Consider the following 23,695-nt stretch of genomic DNA (forward strand, 5'->3'; position numbering starts at 1 on the left):
AATGTCTTTCGTTGCTATCAGTTTGCTGCAGTCACCTGTAGGTTCCACAGAAATGAACTAAAGCTAAAAAGTGTGGCGCAATCTACGCTATATTGCTAAAAGTATTCCCTCGCTCACCCAAATCAATGGATTCAGGTATTCCAGTTACTTCCATTGCCACAGGTGTATAATATCAAGCCTCTAGGCATGCAGACTGCGTCTACTAATATTTGTGAACGAATGAGTCGCTCTCAGGAGCTCAGTGAATTCCAGAGTGGTACCGTGATAGGACACAACCTGTGCAGTAAGCCTAGCACTGAAATTTCCTCACTACTACATATTCCACAGTAAACTGTTAGTGGTATTATAACAAAGTGGAAGCGACTGGAAATGACAGCAACTGAGCCATGAAGTGATGAACCCTTCCTGTTCCAACATGACTGCGCACCAGTGCACAAAGCAAGGTCCATAAAGACATGGATGAGTGAGTCTGGTGTGGAAGAACTTGAATGGCCTGCACAGAGTCCTCATCTCAACCCGCCAGAACAACTTTAGGATGAATTATGAGTGGAGACTGCGGGCCGGCCCGTCTCATCCAACATCAGTTTCTGACCTCATAAATGTGCTTCTGGAAGATTGGTCAAAGGTTCCCATAAACCCACTCTTAATCCTTGTGGAAAGCCATCCCAGAAGAACTGAAGCTGTTATAGATGCAAAGGGTGGGCTGACTGACATCATGTTAAACCCTATGGGTTAAGAATGGGATGTCACTCAAATTCATATGCATATGAAGGCAGAGGAGTGAATACTTTTGGCAATATAGTGTATGAATGTTTTCTTTGTATAATTGTCTTTACCTTAAAATATAAAGCACCTTGAGGCAACTGTTGCTGTGATTTGGTGCTAGATAAATACAATTGAATTGAACTGAATGGTAACCATCAAAGTAATAGTTGGTTGAAATCTGTTGGTCACATCAATGAGATGAATTGAGAAATCAGTGTCTTCAATGCAAACAAAACACAACCCTCAAGCAATCAAAGCAATCCCAAAGAGGTTTTTGGTGCCGCATCCTCTTTGCAACCGATTTCATCTAAATCTGGTAACTGCACCGCTCAAAATCAAAGACAATAAAAAAATTAGAACAGCTTTGTATTGATTTGCAAGTGGACCCAACTCGTGCCAGGCAAATATGTGCCCTCCACAGCATAACAGGGACACCAGATCCCCTCACTGAAACTGACTTGGCAACTACCTGAAAAGCCCTACACACACACACGTGCACAGTGTTGCGGCAGACTTACTTCGCCTCGATGTCGGCCTTCTCTCGTATAGCGTGGGCAACCTGCTCGCAGTCGTAGTATTTTTTCTTAGCTTTGGCCAACTCCTTCACTGACTCCTGCAGCTCTGCTTGAATGCCGCTCAGCTGATCTATTGTCTGTGAAAAGGGAAAAAGACAACAGGCATATGTTTGAAGAACAAGCAGAACAACATGAAGTTAACTCTGAGCAAGCACATTGGAAAGATGCAGCAGCAACAGAGCACAAATACTGCTTCAGGAAAAAAATGACCAACTCACCTTTTTAAGCTGCTGCTCCTTGTACAGTCTAACAGTCTTAGCGGGCTCTGATACTTGACTCTTGTAATTGTCGCATACATTGAGCCTGGACTGGCTCACCTGGACTGTACCTTCTAAATAGGACCTCCACACTGCATACACATTCCTAGTAGGAGAGAAAAAGCACTGAGTGCTGGAAAGTTTCTGCAGCTGGATTATTTAATTAATCCAATATCCATTTGCTTGGATATTGGACATGTTTTTTAAAATGTGGGTTTTAAAAAAACTTTGTGAGCAGGGAACCACAAGGGGAGAAAATTTGTGTCGCAATGCATTATTTCTGTTTGTCAGAATAACTTAGATCCAACTTCAAGTCTTCTATTTCAGTGCCTCTGTTACAGTAAATAATGACTCATAACTGTGCTGTAGACCATGACGATTTTTTTCTAGAATATTGAACGACTCCAGCACAGTATAATTTCAGCCTTCATGTGAACACTGCAGCTGAAATAAATTTGTAGATGATGCAAGAAGACAAAGTAGCTTCCAGCTCCTAATTTTATGTAATATGTGCATTTTTCTGTGTCATATGCACACACACAAACCTACCTATAGTCTGTTCTCTGGTCATCAGGGTTGATTCCAGGCCAGTCTCTCTTTAGGTACTGACTCGCTAACTTCTGCAGAGCCTGAAAGCACAAGAGCACAAAAATGGGGAGCTGGGAACAATTAAGGACCATCTAGCTCCTATTGTCTGATTAATGAATCCCTGCCAAATCCCCGGAGAAGATGCTTTTGATGTTATAGGAAACATGCAGACTGTTAGAATAAAATGAATTACAAGTTTGTGAACTGCACTGAGTCAGCTCACTTGCACCCAGTCATTCAGATGAGAGAAACAGTGTCTAATGTTTGGAATTCATAGCGAATAAAATACATTCAAATCTGCAACTTGACAGAAAATGCATTCACTGTTATCATTATGCAAGAAAAAGGAACGTATGGTGAAGATGGGCGGTTGGATTTTTATTTCTGTACAGTGGATGTTTTACAGTTTAGTTTGGGTATCAGTGCACAAAACAATAGACCGGCTTTGTATCAGTAAATCCGAGTCAGTTCCCGAGAAACCTGAGGGCTACAAGAAAGGGTAACCTACATCTTCCAGACTGGGTCACTGTGTCAGTAACAGTGACTCACAAACGCTCTGTCCTCGTGTCCCTGTGTTTACGTTCGTAGGGATGGGTAGCCTTAATAAAAGAATCCCTATTAAAATACAGTCAAGACAGTTTGAGTTTCAAGGTAAATACTCCAATCCTCAAAGCCACCTTCTTCCCTTTATCTTTTTTATCAAGCTTCCAGATCTGCATGTAAATCTGATATCATTCCTCTTTACAAATCTCCTCCTTGTTATCCTAAATCACCAACACTTCCCTCTCTCCATGCTTCACCCTTCATCACTTACATTATGATTCTCAAAAGGCCTATTTTTAAATCTAACTATTGCCCCCCCACAATCCCCTTACACCCAATTGCATTTACACATATACACATCCCTTCTGTGCTCTTTTTTTCTAATACCATGCTATTGAGCTCTCTTTTACTTTTGTCTCTCTCATTATAACATACTCAACAGAATTACCCTGTATCTCTCTTTCTCATCTTGCTTTTTTTCACCTTTCACAGATGGTGACTGAGGCCATCAAAGAACAGTTCTTTCTCTAGTTTCCTGGACCAGATATTTGTTTCCCTCCAGCTGACACACAAGCTTGTGTCCTGGGGGAGACTGTGGCCTAGTGACCCCTGGCATCCACTGTCTAAAAACCTCATAAAGAAAGGGAGAATAACTCTTTTATGAAGAAAAAAGAAAAAAAACAGCATTATCTCCTAAATGTCTCAACTGGAGTGAACTAAGCATGTTTTGTAGTACATGACATGCAGTGAGTAGATTAATAAAGAGAGTCCAGGTTTAGTTTTATTATCTATTTGTGCCTTTATTTTGCACAAATAAAGGAAAGATAAAGAAACAGCAAAAGCAAAATAAACAAATGGGCAAGATTACTGGCATCAGCAACCTTGTGTCATGAACACATAAAGATCAAGAACAGTCATCCTCGCTCTCTTTTTCTCACTCTTACCAACAGGCTGCAGTGGATCTGGATGGCACTTTTACTTTGAAGCCAACATTCTCCATTTCTGGTTTGTGTTGGACTTTTAACAGTTTCACTGTGGCAAGTAGTTTACAAGTATTTGCAGATAAGTCAACACCTTCATGCAAACTATGGGCAACCTTGGGAATCTGCTAACTACTAATTGCAATTAGGTTTTCGGTTCAGCACCATATACCCTTTTACAACAGATTTCACACTAGTGACGGCAACCTCCAGAAGCCACTCCCCAACTGGTTACCAGGAAGTCACTTACCAGTCTAGGCCTTCGTGGTTAAGGCTTTAGCAATTGATTTCACACCGACGATTACCAGAACCCTTCACAGCTGGTCAGGTAATATTCATTTTCACATAGCAACCGGTGGTCACCGACTGCTGCCTGAGGCCTCAAAGAAATCTCTCTGAACGCTAAACTGCTCAAACAGTCTGATTAGACACTCATCTGCAGAACTTTCCAATACCAACAAACTAACATTCACGCCCACTTCACATGAGGATTATCCATCTGTCCAGCACAGTGAAGACAGGCTGCGTTTGAACCTCTCTTCCTTTTTCATTCTTGTTACAACTCCACATCTCTTGTTACAGTATCACATCTCTCTGCTACTGCAGCTCTTAATCCACTCCACACTGAGGCCACCCATATGGAAAAGTAACGGAGAGAAACATTGTACTACCAGATGGGATTCTAAATTTTTTTTTTTGTATTTCTTTTCCATATGTGCATCCATAACAACATAAAGAGCTCCGGATTTCTGACTTGATCTGTGGTTTGTTTCTAGCGAAGAAATTCTTTGCACTGCACTGTAACAGCTAGGAGATAGAGGATGTTATGCCATAGAACCGTCAATAAAGCTATTAAACTACATTTTGACCTCCAGCTGTCTTCAGAATGAAGACAACCCATCACTTGGGTAAGAACAGGACATTCTTACATTCAATATGAACCTGTGGGCAAATTCACACTTAAACAAATCTGAACTTACCATTTATTTAAAGGTGAGAGTGCCTTTGAAAGCAAGCCAAAACATAAAGTTGCAGGAGTAGCCATTTCACTATTAGACATTGACCACCTGCATGTCCTTGCTCCAAACCTTTTTTTTATGCCAGCACACAACTTGGACCCTCTTAGATCAGCCTACAGAGCTGTTATCAGAGTAAGAGCAATGACTGAATGGTGAGAAGGACACTGACTGACTGATATGTGAAAGCTTACCTAAGGTGCTCTTGGCCTATTAGGAGGATGCTCTTCAGTTACTCCTGGCTCATCTTTTTATTCCAACTGCTCTTGCTACAGCCTCTCTTCCCCCCTTCCTCTCTATTTTCATGCAGTATGCTTTGTTCCTTTCCATTTTTTTCTCATTCTCTCTCTCTCACTCTCTCCAGCTTCCTTCTATTCATTTTCTACAGGACATCTCATCCCTCCATCCTCCTTTCTCTGCTGTCATCACCTGACAACCACCTGAACAGCATGTTGCCATAGCAACTCCTCTGCCCTCCCTATGTGGTCTTGGTGAAGTAGAAATGCTCCCTTTAGTAGTGTGTCTTTATGTGTGTGTATGTCACATTCACACACACACACACACACACACACACACACACACACACACACACACACACACACACACACACACACACACACACACACACACACACACATATATCCTGTTTTTGTGATCAGAGTGGCAAAACAGGGTACCCAGACTGGAGGATATCCTGTGTGTGTGTGTGTGTGTGTGTGTGTTAGAGAGAGAGTAACAAATCGTTGACAAACAAAGGAAAATTGAAGGAAGAAGGAGAAAGGCTAAGTTCTGCGTATTTTAGGCATATGAGCTAGTAGGCTTCGCTAAACATCCAGTAATTACACTTGTTATTATAAACATGTGAGTTTGCACACCACTTTTAAAGTCATTACCTCATGTAGGGCATGTGAAAAGGTGAAGGACTCACCCAACTGGACATTAAACTGTATTTAACCAGCCAGCTCGTGTGATGTTCAGGTGCAGCGATTTGTGCCAGTGTGAGAAAAGAGCAAATAACAGCCACAGCTAGCGAGAGGTCGCCCTGCGATACGTATCATGAAAGCTCTACTCATCCAGCACCTAAATCAAACACAGCTCTTCCAGTACCCAGAATGCAGCTGATGCATCACCTGCCGTGGACTACACAGAACTACCACACAGGCTGTATTGTTAGGGACAGATTATTTGCAACTGTTTGAAATTTTGACAGTCCCTGTGTTACTTTGACAAGAAGTAAGGCAATACACCAATAGCCTTGCAGGACTGATCAATTATTTTTGATAAGTGTGTTTTGAGAACACTCCTGTTTTTAGAGCTGCAGACTAGTGCTTTATTTACTTAGTATCGATCTGATACCAAGTAAATACTGTACCAGTATTGCTGAGTTTAAACTCCGCATGAGTTTGTAAATCACAGCTTAAAACATGAGGTTTTGAATGTAAACACATAAGAATTAGCATATTTCAATATGTTTGGGCTAGTAATCATTTTATTAAACAATGCACATCCTGCTACATCTCTCTCTCATCTCTAGAGAAAAATGATATCATGGTGATAACTGGTCTTTTTTTCTTCCTCAATCCCATTATCTTTATCACTCAATAGCTCTTGTGGTGAATGACTGATTGTTAAAGTTTTATTTGGCAGAGTGTCTGGAAATCAGATGAATATGAGCTCTGAGTCAGAGTAAAATGAGCATGATAAAATGATTCCATATGCTGCAAAAACAAGCATCAAAAACTAGCTTTTTATAATGTTTGTCTAATAATAATGCTAGCAGGTAGCATGCACCCCATACTCTGACATATTTAGCTGACTCATAATAGCGTGAATCCCCCACGAACCACCGCACTCTCCCTCCCAACAATGTCCAGAGTGGCTGTGTGAAAGAGGTACTGATTACAGGACAAAGTGTGATGACACAACTGTTACTCACTGGTAGGAATGATGACTGTACTTTATCTAAAGTATTAACGGTCGCACCCAAAATTTGTCCGGAGGGCTTTAAACTCTCAGAAATAACTCATGATTACACTTGAGTGACTGCGGAAAGAGGAAGTGATGTCACCCAGTAAGAGCATATGTTAAAGTTATAATCTACAGTGGGGCAAAAAAGTATTTAGTCAGCCACCGATTGTGCAAGTTCCCCCACTTAAAATGATGACAGAGGTCAGTAATTTGCACCAGAGGTACACTTCAACTGTGAGAGACAGAATGTGAAAAAAAAATCCATGAATCCACATGGTAGGATTTGTAAAGAATTTATTCGTAAATTAGGGTGGAAAATAAGTATTTGGTCACCTCAAACAAGGAAAATCTCTGTATGAATGGCACCTGTTTGAACCCATCATCTGTATAAAAGACACCTGTCCACAGCCTCAAACAGTCAGACTCCAAACTCCGCCATGGCCAAGACCAAAGAGCTTTCGAAGGACACCAGGAAAAGTATTGTAGACCTGCACCAGACTGGGAAGAGTGAATCTACAATAGGCAAGCAGCTTGGTGTGAAAAAATCAACTGTGGGAGCAATCATCAGAAAATGGAAGACATACAAGACCACTGATAATCTCCCTCGATCTGGGGCTCCACGCAAGATCTCATCCCGTGGGGTCAAAATGATCATGAGAACGGTGAGCAAAGATCCCAGAACCACACGGGGGGACCTGGTGAATGACCTGCAGAGAGCTGGGACCAAAGTAACAAAGGTCACCATCAGTAACACACTACAACGGCAGGGAATCAAATCCCGCAGTGCCAGACGTGTTCTGCTGCTGAAGCCAGTGCATGTCCAGGCCCGTCTGAAGTTTGCCAGAGAGCACATGGATGATACAGCAGAGGATTGGGAGAATGTCATGTGGTCAGATGAAACCAAAGTAGAACTTTTTGGTATAAACTCAACTCGTCGTGTTTGGAGGAAGAAGAATACTGAGTTGCATCCCAAGAACACCATACCTACTGTGAAGCATGGGGGTGGAAACATCATGCTATGGGGCTGTTTTTCTGCCAAGGGGACAGGACGACTGATCCGTGTTAAGGACAGAATGAATGGGGCCATGTATCGTGAGATTTTGAGCCAAAACCTCCTTCCATCAGTGAGAACTTTGAAGATGAAACGAGGCTGGGTCTTCCAACATGACAACGATCCAAAACACACCGCCCGGGCAACAAAGGAGTGGCTCCGTAAGAAGCATTTGAAAGTCCTGGAGTGGCCTAGCCAGTCTCCAGACCTCAACCCCATAGAAAATCTGTGGCGGGAGTTGAAAGTCCGTGTTGCTCGGCAACAGCCCCAAAACATCACTGCTCTCGAGAAGATCTGCATGGAGGAATGGGCCAAAATACCAGCTACTGTGTGTGCAAACCTGGTAAAGACCTATAGTAAATGTTTGACCTCTGTTATTGCCAACAAAGGTTATGTTACAAAGTACTGAGTTGTATTTTTGTTATTGACCAAATAGTTATTTTCCACCCTGATTTACGAATAAATTCTTTACAAATCCTACCATGTGGATTCATGGAATTTTTTTTCACATTCTGTCTCTCACAGTTGAAGTGTACCTCTGGTGCAAATTACTGACCTCTGTCATCATTTTAGGTGGGGGAACTTGCACAATCGGTGGCTGACTAAATACTTTTTTGCCCCACTGTATAAGTGACTAGCAGTTTCTATGCTTCACTCATCCCTTCACAATTTCTTTGTTTAGTTTATTACTCGTCTGTTGGCTGCAGTCCTGCTAAACACAATCACCTTGATACTTCTGCCCGGTGTTTACTCCCTTTGTTCCACTCACTTGTTTTCTCCTGTCTGCGTCTCTCTCACGTTTGCCCATTCTCTAGCTGCCTTCTCTCCCTCTGTCTCTATCTGATTTCTGCCTGTCTTTGCATCTCTGCCTTTTCAGCCCGCCCTCACTTTCTTAACTACTTCCAAGAACAATATACTTGATTTCCTCTCTCGTCTCATCCAGTCTTCACTCATCTGCCCCCAAAGCTCTCTGTTTCTTGTTTATGTGTGTGCAGGGCTAGCTACAGTAAAGTAAGGGAACAGTGAGTGGAGGCTAAATTGAATAGAAGCACCATACAGGACAGTGTAAGAATGTGAGAGAACAGGGAGATAAAAGAGAAGCTGTCACTTTCTTTATCGCAGTCTCTCCTTTTTCCTTAGACTTCTATTAACCTTGAAATCAATGCAAATGAAATAGTATAACAATATCTAATATCAGACACATTAGAGATAAATGCATGATTAACAAGACAGCTACAGTATAATGGATGTGTGCATGAGATCATGTTACATACAGTTTGAAGACAGTGTGAGAGCACTATATAGAGGTGAAACAGTGAAGAAGGAAAAAGAAAAAAGTAAAAAAAATAAAATGCAAAAGCACTAGTTTCAGTTTATTTACAATATTCAGATCTGATGTTTACACTGAATCTGGTTCTGCTGCAGGTTTCTTCCTGTTAAAAGGGAGTTTTTCTTTCCCACTGTCGCCAAAGTGCTTGCTCATAGGAGGTCATCTGATTATTAGGGGTTTTCTCTGTGTTATTGTAGGGTTTTGATTTTACAATATAAAGTGCCTTGAGGCGACTGTTGTTGTGATTTGACGCTGTATAAAACTGTAATAAAACTGAATTGAACCTAAGAACTCATGTATGCTTTTTAATTTAATTTTATTTTTGTCAGAGAACACAACATAAATCAATAATAACCAATAACATTAATGCTGATTTAGCACAAGTAACAGTAAAGCACAGCAGATACAGAGCAGCACAGAAGGCATGCTTTTTTGGGCAGTACAGTGAAGTATGACCCCAGCCTAAAACTATTCCAGTAATGCTGATCGTGGGAGGGAGAATAAGGGACAAACAGCTAACCCTTACATGCTAACCCGCACACTCAGAAAACATGGAGCTTTTGATGGACAGCTGGTAATTGTGGCTGACTCCTGCGCAGAGGGTGGGTGGATGTCTGGTTTGACACATTGAAAGGACAAAGGTTAAATTTTCACTTTCATTCTCGCTCTGTTGTCCTCCTACATCTCCCAGCTCTCAACTTTTTTCTTTAGCTGTTCTGTTAAGGGGTCATGTCCGTTATTCCTCTGCCTCACTGAAGGCTGATTGGCTTTATTTTCCTGACTCACCACCAGGGGTCAGCTACCTGAGTGTCTGGCAGAGAGACAGACGAGAGCCAAACCTTACATGCTAGTAAAATCCTATTGTGAGAGGAAAAAAGGGGGTGGGTGTGTGGGGTGGGGGGGCGTCCTGTTTGCTTATTTGATCTTGAAACAACATCTATTTGCCATTCATCATACATTTATATAAAAAAAGAAAAAGAAAAAAGAAACACTACACTCCGACATTCCTCCACAAACACACACCTACAATTAGGAGGGAATCTATTGTCCTACTAAGTCAGGGGGCTGTTGCTAGGCAACCTCTATTTCTAAGGTGAAAAAGACAGCGCTGAGGGAGAATAGTGAGAGACAGGGAAAGCTAGATAGAGGGAGGGATGTAATGAGCGTCTGAAAGTAGGAGGAGGAGGGGTTGACCACAGGAAACGCTCACTTAATCATTCAAACCGCATGCAAATAAAGACACTCATCCTCTAACACACACAAACAAGCACTTTCCTCTTTTCCTTCTCTCTCCTGCCATCCTCAGTCCATGTATATGCATGGTGAGGATACTGGTGCTGCAAAACAAGGGTTGGTTGTATGGACAGCTGCGAGGAGGCGTATCTGTATGTTAATATGTGCTTAAGAGCAAGCCGGGTTATGTACTAGAATGGTTTTTAATGAGCTCCGGGAGGATTTTTTTTTTTTTTTTAGCTGGGAACATTTCTCAGTGACTGTATGGATGCGTGTGTAAATGTCATGGGAGCTTATGCAGAGCAACATCAAATACAATGGAAATCAGACAGTCTCACAGTCTTGGCTGGAAGCGCTGCTTGGCTTCTTCTTAGACACAACTTAACTAACGCTCAGTATCACAAGTATGCTGACTCAGCCTTCTACTGGGAATTGTATTTTGGTTTTTTCATGTGTCCCAACAAATCAACAGTAGACTACAAAGTGGATGTCTCGTGGATGAAAATAATTTCATGGTATGTAAACAGCTCAGCCATGTTTAAAATGACAGTGGTGTGAAAAAAGCAGCTCTGGAGTGTTTCAGTATTATTACTACTGTCAGAAGTTGAGGTAATGCACCTATCAGCTGTTTGCAGGCCACAATTAAGGTACAAAAATAGAAGAAGAAAGCCTCGCTGACTACCAGATGTTGATAAAATGTGTTGTGATGTAAACAGGAGAAAAATGCTGAGCCAAAAACTACTACAGTCGAACAAAAGTCCTGTGTGGAACACAAGAAATGAAAATGAGGACCAATGCAAACTCTCCTGCACCTAACCACTGTTATGTGAGAGTGGTTGTGGGAGGGTGGGATCATCAAAGAATGATTCCCAGTGAATCTGAATGGTGCTTTTGCTTAAAATGTCTATTCCTTCACAATGAGAATCAGTCTCAATGCCGCACCTAATAGTACCTTTAAATAGGACTTCAAAATGTGCCAGGTTTCTTATAAAATTGTCTGTTATAATCAAACTATTCATCAAGTGTTACTGAATGAGTACTTTAGTCAAACTGGCTTCAGTAAGAAAAAGAGCTTTGAAAAGACATTTGTGTATAATCTAAAAGACCGCGCATGTCTCAGTTTGGATAAAGGAGTTCTCATATTGAAAGCCAACCTATTAAAGAAGGCAATTGAAGCCATTTTCATGAACAGAGGTGCAAGTGAGACAGCAAATCACCATCAGATTGGACTTCAGGGGGTCTTTAAACTGCCAGTTTTATAGTACAAAGCACTTTGTGACGGGTGACTGCACCCATGTGAGAATCATGCAAACAACTGCTTTCGGTGAATTCACTGCAAGCTGCAAGTGGAGCTCCACTCAGTATGTTACTGAGTGGATGCCATGCTTAATTACGTGTAGCAACCTTTTTCCGTCTTATAAGAACTGTAGCTTTTTATCAAACAGGAAACAGAAGAGAAAGAATATACAAAAGAAACAGGGGAAATAAACAGCGACACACTTGCCAATAACTACACAGGAACAAGGGAAGTGAAACCAAATGTGGCCTGCAGCACATGTGTGAGCTTTTAATCATCTGAAGAATGAATCAAAAAGAAATCTGAAAGGCTCACTTTGGAAAGCTCTTAAGTTAAGCAGGCTGCCAATGCACTATGTACGTCCTTTCACTTCTTTTTATATTCTTTTGGGGGTTTTTTTACTGGGAAATCTAATAAGTATAAATCTATAGTTTTCACTAGCACAGACCCTCTGCAAACAGTGGCATAGATGACTGTCATTTACTTAAGGTTAGTCAATGCTTATTAGAGTATTAATTAAACTACAATATATAATATATTAAATTACATTTTATTATCTCAATTTATTAGAGATAAAGCCCTGGATGAAAATTAAATTACACATGCAAGGCCTCAACACAGACAGCACAGTACTTCTACTACCAAAGAGGTCAAAATTAGAAAATCAAGATGCAACTGAAGTGAGAGCAAGATAAAAGATTGAAGTAACAATAATTCTTGACAGAGCTGTCACTCATCCACTCCGTCAGCTGGTTGAGGTGCAATATTTGACTCACAGCCCTGGAACTGCGTTATTATTACTAATGACGTTCTTATGTGCTCAGATAAATGGGATTATTTTAGTTCTGCTCAACTGATCTGCAGCCTTTAACTCCACACATCGTGCCTTTCTAGTTGACAGATTATTGAAAAGGATTTCGTCACGCTTATCTGAGAGACACTTCAGAATCCATACTAAGTCTTCATCAGCTCCTCTGTTCTGCGGGATCCCTCAAAGCTCAATCCTTGGACCAATTATGTTTTCATTGCATACTATATTAATCCTGAATCATCTTGAGAGCATTGCTTACCTGTATTTTTCTGGTAATCCAACAAAAGGCTCTGCTACCTCAGTCAATGTTTCAGTGCTATTAGTGATTGGATGTCTTCAAAATTCCTCTGTCCTAGTAAAACTGAGGCTCTTGTGTTCCAGTTCTGCTTCTCTATGGAGACTGTTCTTTACTTTAGCCCTCACATTAGCAACATCACATCATATGATCAGAGACTTGGTGTTATTTTTCTCCATCTTTGGGCTTACAGTCTTGTTTCTTTTATCTAACAAACATCTCGCCCTTATTTCCATCCAGTGAAACTTCGAATTCATTTTTAAATTATTAGTTACATATAAAGCCCTACATTGCAAGTCTCCTGCATATACAGCAACAATGCTGACACCTTATTCCACCAGTCAGCCTGGCTGGTCTCTAGAGACTGCTCCCTGATCCTATTTTAAATCTAGAGGCTTCTGTAGCACCTACACTTTGGAACAGCCTTCCCCAGCCCATCAGTTTTGGCTGAATCAGTGGTTTGCTTTAAACTTAGAATGATAGAATGATTTTGGGTTTCTGTACAAACCAAAATTTTGTATGGAAATATGTAAATAACAAACTACTGTAAGACCGTAAACTTGTATGTACCTTATTCTGGGATACATACACTTCTATGTTTTAAAGTGGTGCAACCTCCCTGCTTTTACTCTGGTTGCTACCAAGCTGCACCAGTTGTGAGCTGTAGCAGGGAAACGCTCTGGGATTCTGCTTTGTCGGACTTCTTTCAAGTTTCAAGTGGACACTTTCCATTTTCTAAAGGTGATTTTGAGAATCTCCTAGCAATCAAAGCAATCACAAGCTGTTTTTTGGTGTAGCACCCCCTTTGTGATCAAGTTTACCCAACGACAGCTAGCAAACCAAAAAACCAAAAACCAATCAACAATTGGTCAAGTAATACACATTTTTCCAGAGTAACTGGAGTTTGGGAGGGGGTTGCCAACCAGTCTCTAACCCTCTGTGACTGAGAAGTAAGTACATCCTTTTTGAATATCATAGCATTTTATATTAATTATTGTGTAAAGGATGACGAAAAGCGCTGTGAACAATGAATTTGGTCCAGAGGTGATTGAGAAGATGGAGAAGCTGAAGATATTTAAACAGTATATAGTTTTTGTTTTAATGTATGGGTTCCTATATTTAGCGACAGTCCAGCCAGACCTACCTGTGCATAGTCCCGCTCCAGTTGTCCTTTCTTCAGACTATAGCTCCTGCAACAACAACAAAAAGAAACTTACTGAAATGTACAGAGGATAAATGAAACAACAGATAGATTCATAATGTATATATCACAACAGATAACATGTAGGAATACAGATAGCAAATAAATCATCATCAAAAGCATCAAGGCCTATTGCTTTGTTACACAGGAGGCAGAAAAAACAGACCTGATGTTTATTTTCAGTGACAGTTTGTGTACTGTGTTCATTATGATGAGAAAGCACAAATGCTGCAATCCCACCGAGTATGCCAGGGGAGAGCTTGGTGACCACAACATTATGCAAGGATGGAATTACCACTCTCTCTTTATTTCTCAACGACTCTTTCTAAAAATACCTTCTGAATTTATGACCCACACAAAGCAACCTTTCCCCTCGCCCCGTTGATGTGAGTCAACAACATCCTGGAGTTGAAGAGACAGTGAAAGCTCTTATCACAGCCCAATGTTATGCAGAATTAAAAACATAACATTACATATGTGATTACACAAACAGATACATATTTTGGCCATGAATGTGAATGGACAAAGCATCATGTACAGTTGATTGGATCTAAATATTTTTATATATATCTCACTATGCGTGTGTAACATGTATTCTCGAGTTAAATGCATAGTTCATCAGATGCGAGCCCAGCTAACTAACTCAACACCACTTTTAAAGCTTTTTACGAATCTTATCACATTTTTCACTGTGATTTATTTCTTAGAAACTTGCAAGGGGCTTTCTGTGGATGGTTACTGGAGCTGTTAAAAAACAGTTATTACAGTACAATAGCTCCATATTGGAAAAATGTGTCTTCAAATCAAATCAAATTCAAATTTTATTTGTCACACACACACAACCATACACAGTATGACATGGGGGTGAAATGCTTGTAGCTGTACAATGCCCGTCTTATATTAGTTGGCACTAGAGCTGGGCGATAGAACGATAACGATATGTATCGCGATATAACTTTTACTCGATAGAGAAATTAAACTATCGCGATAGACCTCGCCGCTCTTGTCCTCTTAAAAAAAAAAAAAAAAAAGGTCAGCCAATCCAAATTAAGTAGCGCTGAGCCGAACCAATCACAGCCGCAGCGTCACGTCACGTGACTTGTTACATACAGCACAAGTGCCAAGCCGCACATGTGTATTTGTTTGGGAAGCAGCCAGCCACCGTACCGCTCGGATAATGGAGGAAATGAGTGTGCCGACTAGAAAAATCAACCGAGCGTGACCGAAGGTTACCGAAGAGAAAACAGATGATGGTTCCAATGCCGGAGAGATTGTCGAATGGAAGAGCCATAGAAGTTCCGTATTGTGAAGGTATTTCGGCTATTTCAAGTCTGACAAAAAACAGAGTAGCGTGCACTGTAAATTGTGCCGAAAGCAAGTCTGGAAATACAATAAACTGGTGCATGCGTCACACTGTGCGCCACTTATTGTTTCAGTGAAATGAATTTCTACAATACTGTTACTGTTAATTCTACTCTCTGCAGTGTTTAAATGCTTACATATACACACAGTTACTGTCCCTCCACACATACGACTCGGTTCTGCTTCTATGCCCCAGCTTTGTTTACTTTTTCCCACCGAGGCTTCTAGACTTCTGATTGGCCAACATTTCTGCACGGTTAGGAATCTAGCGCCACCTGCTGCTTTGGCATGTTCATAGCAGCGTTTTCCTTCATTTCTGCCTTTATGTGTGGACGGGATTATTTTTTAAAACGAAAACGGAAAATCTCCGTTTTCAAAAATACCCGTGTACGTGTGGACGTAGCCTCAGTCTCTGACTGGAAGCGCTAATTCGTCATTCGGCTTTTGTCAGACTAAAGTAACTGTTAACACTGTTTGAAAAGCTAAGCTATACAACAAGGAGAGATTGAGAATTTCCTTTTAGTTCTCAGTTTATTTGATATTGACAAAAGTTAGTTTTGTCTGTTCTTCTGTAAAACAAACTAAGATTTATTTTTAGAATTAATATTTTGTTTCTAAGTGGAATTGACAATTTAGTCGTCTGTTTCATTTGTTCTATTTTGAAACTTAAACGCTTTAGCGGCTGCCTTTTGTGTAGTTTGCAATATTTGCCTTTATTTATCTGAAAAAGTCTCATGTTCCTTAAGTACATCTACCCTGTTGAACTTATTATGGGAAATAAATATTTAAATAAAAACAAGCTGCTGATTATTTCACATTTTACTTGTGAGCAACGGCACATTTAAATCTTACAAATATAGTTATTTGGCTTATATCGTGATAGATATCGTTATTGCCTGAAATGAAAAAAACATATCGTGATATGAAAAAATCTTATATCGCCCAGCTCTAGTTGGCACTAATAGCAAAAAGGTCTAGCAGGAAAATATTATTAAACCAAAAAGCACTGCTGGGATTTGAACTAAGGATCTCCTGTTTACTAGACAGGCGCTTTAAACAACTAAGCCACAGAGATACAACTGCAAAGCCTATTTAACCTTACCATATTGTTGCAACATCATAGTATGATCAGGCACTCTGCTTCCTGTACACTTATTAATGATTATGATTGGTCAGTTGCTGCCAATGCCACCCACCCCTGAGAGAGCTGAAGAGAGGCATGGAGGCTAAGCAGGAATCAACATTTTTTTCAAAAGAAGTTCAGGTCAGACCAGAAAAAAGCCATGGACATTTTTAGCTATTCTAAAAGTTATGACTGAAATGATGATCACATGAATTTTATTTTGCTATTAAAGACTTGTATTAGCAGAAATAAATAACTTTAATGTTGATGTATGCCACCTAAGAGAAAAGACAGCAGGCATTTTCCTCCTGCTCTGGGTTGGTAATGTGGATGGAGACTCTTTGGAAAAAAACACTAGTGTGGATGAGCGTTATTCTCACATGCAAATGAGGGTATTGTGTTTAGGTGTCAAGAATAACCTAATCATTAGCATTAACCTTTAGTTCATTCACATGTAGATATCCAGAGCTCTGTGGCCCACGCAGAAGCACACTTGATCACACTTGATCACACTTGGGTAACTTGTTCAGGCTTTATTGGACAAGGACTTTTACACAGATTATTCTTTGCGTGAAACAACAAATAGCAGATTGGCAGAAATATGAGCCTCAGTTAAAGTTGGGGGGTGGGGTGGGGTGGGATGAGGGGGGCATGAAAACATGACAGAATATAAACTACTACCAGAAATAATCTGTATCTGGAAGAAGACGTATACTGACTCCATTATAGGCATTACAAGCTGGTGCTTACACCCACTCAAGATACCTTCGGAGCAGCGCTGCTGTAGCTCAATGTTAATTTAACATGGCTTTGAGAAATGAGCACCATTATACCCTAGTTTTGAAAACGCAATAGCTCGAGGCTTTTTGCTTTGTATCATCAGATAAAGCAGCGCAGGGTACATTCAGTCCCAGTATGTATCCCATGTTGACATTGCTGGAATAATTACAACCACACTTCTTATTATTGTACAATATATTTTAACTTCAAGTCACCGATGCTGTCTTAAATCCGATCAAGACAACAGACTGTTAACATCTAAAATCAAGTACCATCAGGAAAGGCGAACAGTGGAAGAAGACACAGAGGGGAAGAAAACACTGTAAGAGTAGACAGAATAATTACCACCAATGGCCTGTATGATAATTACAGCCCAAACAAATAGGGTAGTGCTTCGTGTCAAACCTTTCCCCAGACATCATTTCTGTGTTAAAGCTGCTATATCCAGTCTGGTTTCCAAACACAGGCTGCTTAGCAAATTTCTTTTAAATAAGAGACTGTAGTAAATCTGCACCATTGCCATTTATCACTGATCTGCTGCAAGAGGCTGGAGCATGTGTTTACTATTTAACCCCGCCCCGTGCTTGTCCGCTGAAATACGACACGCACACTCCCCCAAACAGGCCTGTCCACATGTGGGCTTAGTATCCGCTCTGTGAAAGGGACACACGCATTTGCAGCACACAGGCCTCGTTGGCGCAGTAGGCAGCGCGTCAGTCTCATAATCTGAAGGTCGTGAGTTCGAGCCTCACACGGGGCAGATGTTTTAAAATTGTCAACTAAGCAAAATAGCAAAGCACATGTGCCTTGAAGTGAAACATCGGACAGATTTCTTGCATTACATGTTACTGAGTCACAGAGGCATCCTCCTGCTAGTTGCTCAACAACCACGTTTGAAAACCTTGACAAACTTGTTAATTATACCTTGAAAAATCCTTCCTGCCTTTAAGGCAAAGCACAATCAAGAAATAACAGTGCTTTCACTTCACTCATAAAAACAACTGTCTAAACTAAAATCATTTCATGCTCCATGCTAAAGAAGGAAAAAGTATAGTTCTCATAATTAAATATATTAGTATATAATCTCAATTGATAGCCAAGGTTAACATAGGTGGAATTAATGGTGTTTGTATCACATTGCATAGGTCTATGGTTACACACATTGAGTGACATTCTTGCGAGCTTCATGCATCAGCCTTAAGGCAATGGCTCAAATGTTCTGATGGAAAAAGAATGGGAGAGTCATCATAGAGTAAAAAATAAATACATTTTAAGAATCATCTATCAGTACCAATGAGATGTATGTGGACCTCATGCGTGTTCCTGTTTTTCCATCCGATTGTTCAGTCTGACGTCACTAGCCGTGTCTGGACCTAAACTCCGCTGCAGGTCCATATATCAAACGATCACTGTGGCATTACTGAGAGTTGAAAAACTGTCTAAAGTCTTTCATCTTTAATAAATTGATCAGCTTTCTGCTCTACCAGGTGTAACAATTGAGTTTAACATCCAGGCATCCATGAAAACGGAATTTATGACATTTAACGGAGTTAGAAGTTAGCAGGGAGTTAGCTCGCTAGCTTCTATCTAAATACAATATAGCATGTCCTGACTGCGGGGTTTTGGAAACAAATTAAAACGTACAGCTCTGTTATCACTTCCAGCATAAATGAAGACAGAAAACTAAACAGCAGTGACGTTTGTAGGGTTACTGAAGTTGGGCTAGCTGGTATATAATGATGTGCTACGTGACCACTAGCGACACAGCTATGTTAGCATAATATAAACAAGCTAACTTTTTTTCCACTCGATAAAAGTTAACGTGAGTGTTCTCAGTGGTCAGAAACAAATGTAATCGCATGGCAGGATGCTGTAAAAGGACCAAACTTCAGCCAGGAGAACAACTGAGATAATCCATCCACAATACGAGGTAGTTCATTCATATACTGCTGCATGGGATGGGCTGTAGCTACATCCTAAGGTTTTAAAAACTGAGCTTAAATAAATCATTAGTGGTAATAAAAGCTGAGGGAGGTCAACAGGGATCACTGACTGTTTTAGGAGCTTTTTGAGATCAAATAGAAGAAAATACAAAACATTAAACATGTTAACAACACAAAAGCTATATTAAACGCAGACTACTTTAGGCCCGGAAGTAGGATTCGTCGCGTCATCACTGAACAACCGGATAGCAGGGGCTAAGCTTAAGGGCAAACAACAGTACAAGCACAAACAAGTTACTCCTATAACTGGTTGTACTTTATCATGATGCATATGCGCTGCCACAACACTGCATTGCTGACAATGAGTGCAGGATTTCCTTCTTTGACCAAAACAGACACAGTATCTGCTGGTGTCTTAAATTAAGTGTCTTAAATTGTCCAAGAGTGTGCAAGTGTCTTAAATTACTTGGTACTAAATAGCAATGGAAAGGGAGAAAAATATTATTGAACAAGTGTAGCGGAGTTGGAACAAAAGGCACTGCTGGGATTCGAACCCAGGATCTCCTGTTTACTAGACAGGCGCTTTAACCAACTAAGCCACAGCGCCTAGACAAAGAGACAACAGGATATCAATTCCGTGAGGTAATCCATCCACAATATGAGGTCAGTCATTAATATACTGCAACAACATGGGAATAGAGCAGCTGCGAGAGAATTCAACATTAATAATCAATGGTATGGAAGTGGAGGAAGCAAGAAGAATGAGTTGAGTAAAGTTTGACTTATCTGACTGTTTTGTTTCGCTTAATGCACCTTAATATCCGGTGCGCCTTATATATGAAAACAGACCTGCCATGGAAAAGAGCAACTCAAGTCAAAGCATTAGAAAATCAACTGCCTGTGCTATCTTTTTGAGTTTAACACACTACGGCAAGATACACAAGATTACTGCACTAGATGTTATGGTCCTGCCCCTGCAAGCTCTCCTGTAACTGCGTTGGATGACCTAATCTCATACTGTGAAAAAGCAGTTGGTATACCTTGTTGGTATAAGAGAATCCTTGCTGTTTTTAAGGCAAAGAAGCTAGGTGCAGTTTTCAGCAGTTTTCAATTTCTTCTGTATGACCAATCTCCTAAAAAGATTTAAATTAACATGCTTAACTTTCAATAGCTCCAAATGGCTGTAATGTCTAGTTTCTGGATCTGTCACCTGAACATACCACAGCACATATGGAAACATGACTGCTCGCTCTATTCACACACAATCGATCCTGCAAGCCTGAAACATACAAGTCAGAAAGTACAAACACAGAAATGCTGACAAACACTCATCCTCGCTGGGATCTTTGGACATGTCTGGGCTTTTCATGCTGCCATGGTTACAATCCAGTGTAGCCAGCATATGTAAACATCAACACCCAATTATCAGCTCGAAATGTCTTTCACACCCATTTTGCACATTCATGAGAAACTGTGTTCCTAAAATAGTCAAAATAAACAGAATAGGCATTTCAGAGTGAGGTCTTAAAAGTTATATAGATTTAAGTAGTTATCTATTTGAAGATTATACTGTACTTCATGTTTGTGTCTATCTGCATTTGCCTTCTTCACCCCCTAGATTTATTCAGCTAACAATTCACATCTATCCCTTGAAAACCTCTCCATACCTTCACCTGCACCTCTATTTCGTGCCTCTCTCCCCTGCTCTGACCCTTTCTCTCTGGCTTGATGCACTCTGCTTCTTAACTACTTTTTCTCTACCCTGCTCCTTTTGTCTGCCCACCACGGGTGCGTGTGCGTAACTGAATGGTGTACGAGTCGAAAAGCCAGCATGTCAGCATCAGCTGTGTGTGAAGAAGAAAGGGAGGGAGAAAATGTGCAGGCTTGCAGATGAGTGTGTGTCCGACAGGAAATACTTAAGAGCCTGAGAGTGGACACAGTGGATGTGTGTGTTTGTATGTCTGTGCGTGAGTGCTGAGGGCAAGAGGAGCAAGAGGCTGAAAAGCAGAGAGAGGAAATGATCAAACATGAGAAAACAGCTGAGGTCAATGGTTAACGGGACACAGACTGAGATCAGTGACAAAAGGATAAGCAACATGAGTCACAGGGTGAGACAGAGGCCGAGGAGAATGGCCATGTTTTCACACTGGTGATCGACACGAGGCATAATACAGCAGATTTGCAGCAGTCTTTCCTCTCCAAGACCAAGCTGGCATTCAGCTCGAAACATGTTTACTTCATCTCAGAAAAGACAACAGTTGATAAGCTGAGATGAAATCTGAGTTCCCTTTACAATAAATTAATTCTACACAGGGTGTGTGCTAGTATTAAAGACAGCAGTACTAAGTATTAGAATAAAAACTCATCCTACCAGTTCTCTCCCCACACACACCTTTGCTATAACCCCACAAAACACTGACAGGCAAAAAGTAAATCTCTGATCATGTGTTTAGAGTTACTGTTATCTCTGTCCTCAAAGACTAAAACACTTTCTGTGACTGTGAAGGCAGCTGCTGCTCAATAATAATATATTATGACCAGGTTAAAAAAAATCACAGTGAAACTTTTACCATTACTCAATGATATATTGTTTTCTAAAGATATCATGGCAAAGCATTTGAGGCCGTGCTGGGGTGTGAGTCGGTGGCCAAATAATTTCCAACATCAGCTGGAATGCTTTTTTATTATGACCTCGTATTGTTTGTGATATCTGATTTTTTTGTCTATGTCTTCAGATTAATCAACTTTATGAAGATGAACAGTGTCGTTAAAACGGGTGCATTTGATGTTGTTCACCTTTATATCCCATTTGTAATTTTTGTATTAGTAACTTAAATCTGTCAAACAATTGGTAACTGAAAATGTTACAAATTGTAGGTTAAAATAAGTACTGGACTTTAGACTCACAGCTGCATGCTACAGATATCACTGCTGGAAAGAGAAAGAGAAAGAATGTCAGCATATAGGCAATATAAGACATAGATATAACTTCCAGGTTGGAAAAATAGAGTTCCACCTTCCACCCCATCTGAAGTGTGCCAAAGAGCAAAAGCTGTGGCTGCAAAAAGACTTCTGATCCTATACAAGTACAGTGGAACCCTGACTTACGAATACCCCATTTAACGAAAAATTCAAATTACGAAGGCACTTAATGGCAATATTTCTGCTCGTGTTACGGCAAAATGCCTGCGTAACGAAATCCGCTGACTCTGATTGGCTGAGCCCAGAATGCCCGCAATGCCCACAGTGCCTTCCGAATCATGTGACAACCCCTTGGCTTTTGTACTTGCACTTCGCTGTTCCACTTGAATGACGTATTGTTGCTGCAGTTTGCAATTAGCCTATAGCCTATCGTTCACTCAAAAGGCGCGATGGGTGCTTTGACTTACGAAAATTTTCGACTTACGAAAGACCCTCGGGAACGAATTCATTTCGTAAGTCGGGGTTCCACTGTATATGAGAAAACAGCTCTTGGTCTTGACCTCTGTTAACATCTTTCCTGATGAGTTTATGCACTCAGTCACTCGTTTTGGGTCCTTTTGATCACACCATGTTACAAAATGGATCATTACCATTGGATGAAACCAGACACAATTTGGCTAACAACTTCTAAAGAAGCTTCTTGGATGTGATCTGAAACGTCTTCAAGAAACTTAAAGATGTCCTGTCGCTTTTCTTTCCAGGCTCCTTAGATCGCCATGAGGTAGATGACTGAAAATCTACACACCTTTCTTGACATTTAAATTGTCGCAACAACTGAACTGATGAAGGACTTTTTGTCATGGCCTGGGTCTAGGGACCCAGGGCTCAGGCATTTTCAGTGTATGTTTATGTTTATGTTTTCCGTGTGTTGTATTGGTTTGCTCTCCATCTCTCCATGTGTCTCTGTGTGAGCTTCCGGAGGTGTGGGTTCGCTGAGGAGACTGCGAACCCGGAAGTGGTCTACTCGAGAGACGGCCGCACCTGCCGCTCGTCGTCCTCTGCCAGCTGCAGCAGATTACGCTCGTCTAGGAACGGCATTTAGGACTGCAGCTGATCTGAGGCCGACGCTGGATCCTTGAGTCAGAACTCGTCAGTACTGCCGTGAGCTTTTACGTAACCTCCGCGGAAACAGATCCCCTGCTAACCCTCTGCCTTTTGTGTTACCAGGAATCGGGAGCGGAGTACGCCTCTAAAGTCACGGTGTGGGAATTGGAGTTTTTTGGAGTCGCCACCTTTCACTTCTCACGGACATCTGCACTGTGTGGGATTCAGGGAGAATCACCACGGGACCACAGTGCTGGGATTTTGTATATAGTTGTGTGTTTTTCACCTCCTGTAAATAAATCCACTGTCCTTCACTTAGAGTCTCGCGTTTGGGCCCTGCTTTCACTGTCACTCCACGGTCTGCCATCGCAGCCCGTGACACTTTTATTGGCATTTTAATGTGAAAAGACTACTTGTTATTTAGAGCTCATTTTAGCCACTTTGCTTCAGCCTTACTTGATATCTGAGAACACTGTCAATGGTCCCAACAGGCCAACAAATGGCCAATCAACTTGCCCAAGAACTGACCCTGGACCATTGGTGAATCCTTT

The 23,695-nt window shown here is 40.9% G+C and overlaps 1 protein-coding gene across 1 annotated transcript in view; it reads right to left on the bottom strand.

Moving 5' to 3' along the window:
* fchsd2 (FCH and double SH3 domains 2) overlaps positions 1–23,695 on the bottom strand; it is a 96,083-nt gene that overhangs the window by 61,765 nt on the left and 10,623 nt on the right. Inside the window, exons 3-6 of the mRNA XM_080889750.1 lie at positions 13,854–13,899; positions 2,147–2,226; positions 1,559–1,703; positions 1,284–1,417 (exon numbers count right to left, since the gene is read on the bottom strand). Coding sequence (XP_080745876.1) covers positions 1,284–1,417; positions 1,559–1,703; positions 2,147–2,226; positions 13,854–13,899 — 405 coding nt within the window. The remainder of the gene's footprint in view (positions 1–1,283; positions 1,418–1,558; positions 1,704–2,146; positions 2,227–13,853; positions 13,900–23,695) is intronic.

The sequence above is a fragment of the Rhamphochromis sp. 'chilingali' genome (genome assembly GCF_963969265.1).
Source record: "Rhamphochromis sp. 'chilingali' genome assembly, chromosome: 8".
Lineage (NCBI taxonomy): Eukaryota > Metazoa > Chordata > Actinopteri > Cichliformes > Cichlidae > Rhamphochromis > Rhamphochromis sp. 'chilingali'.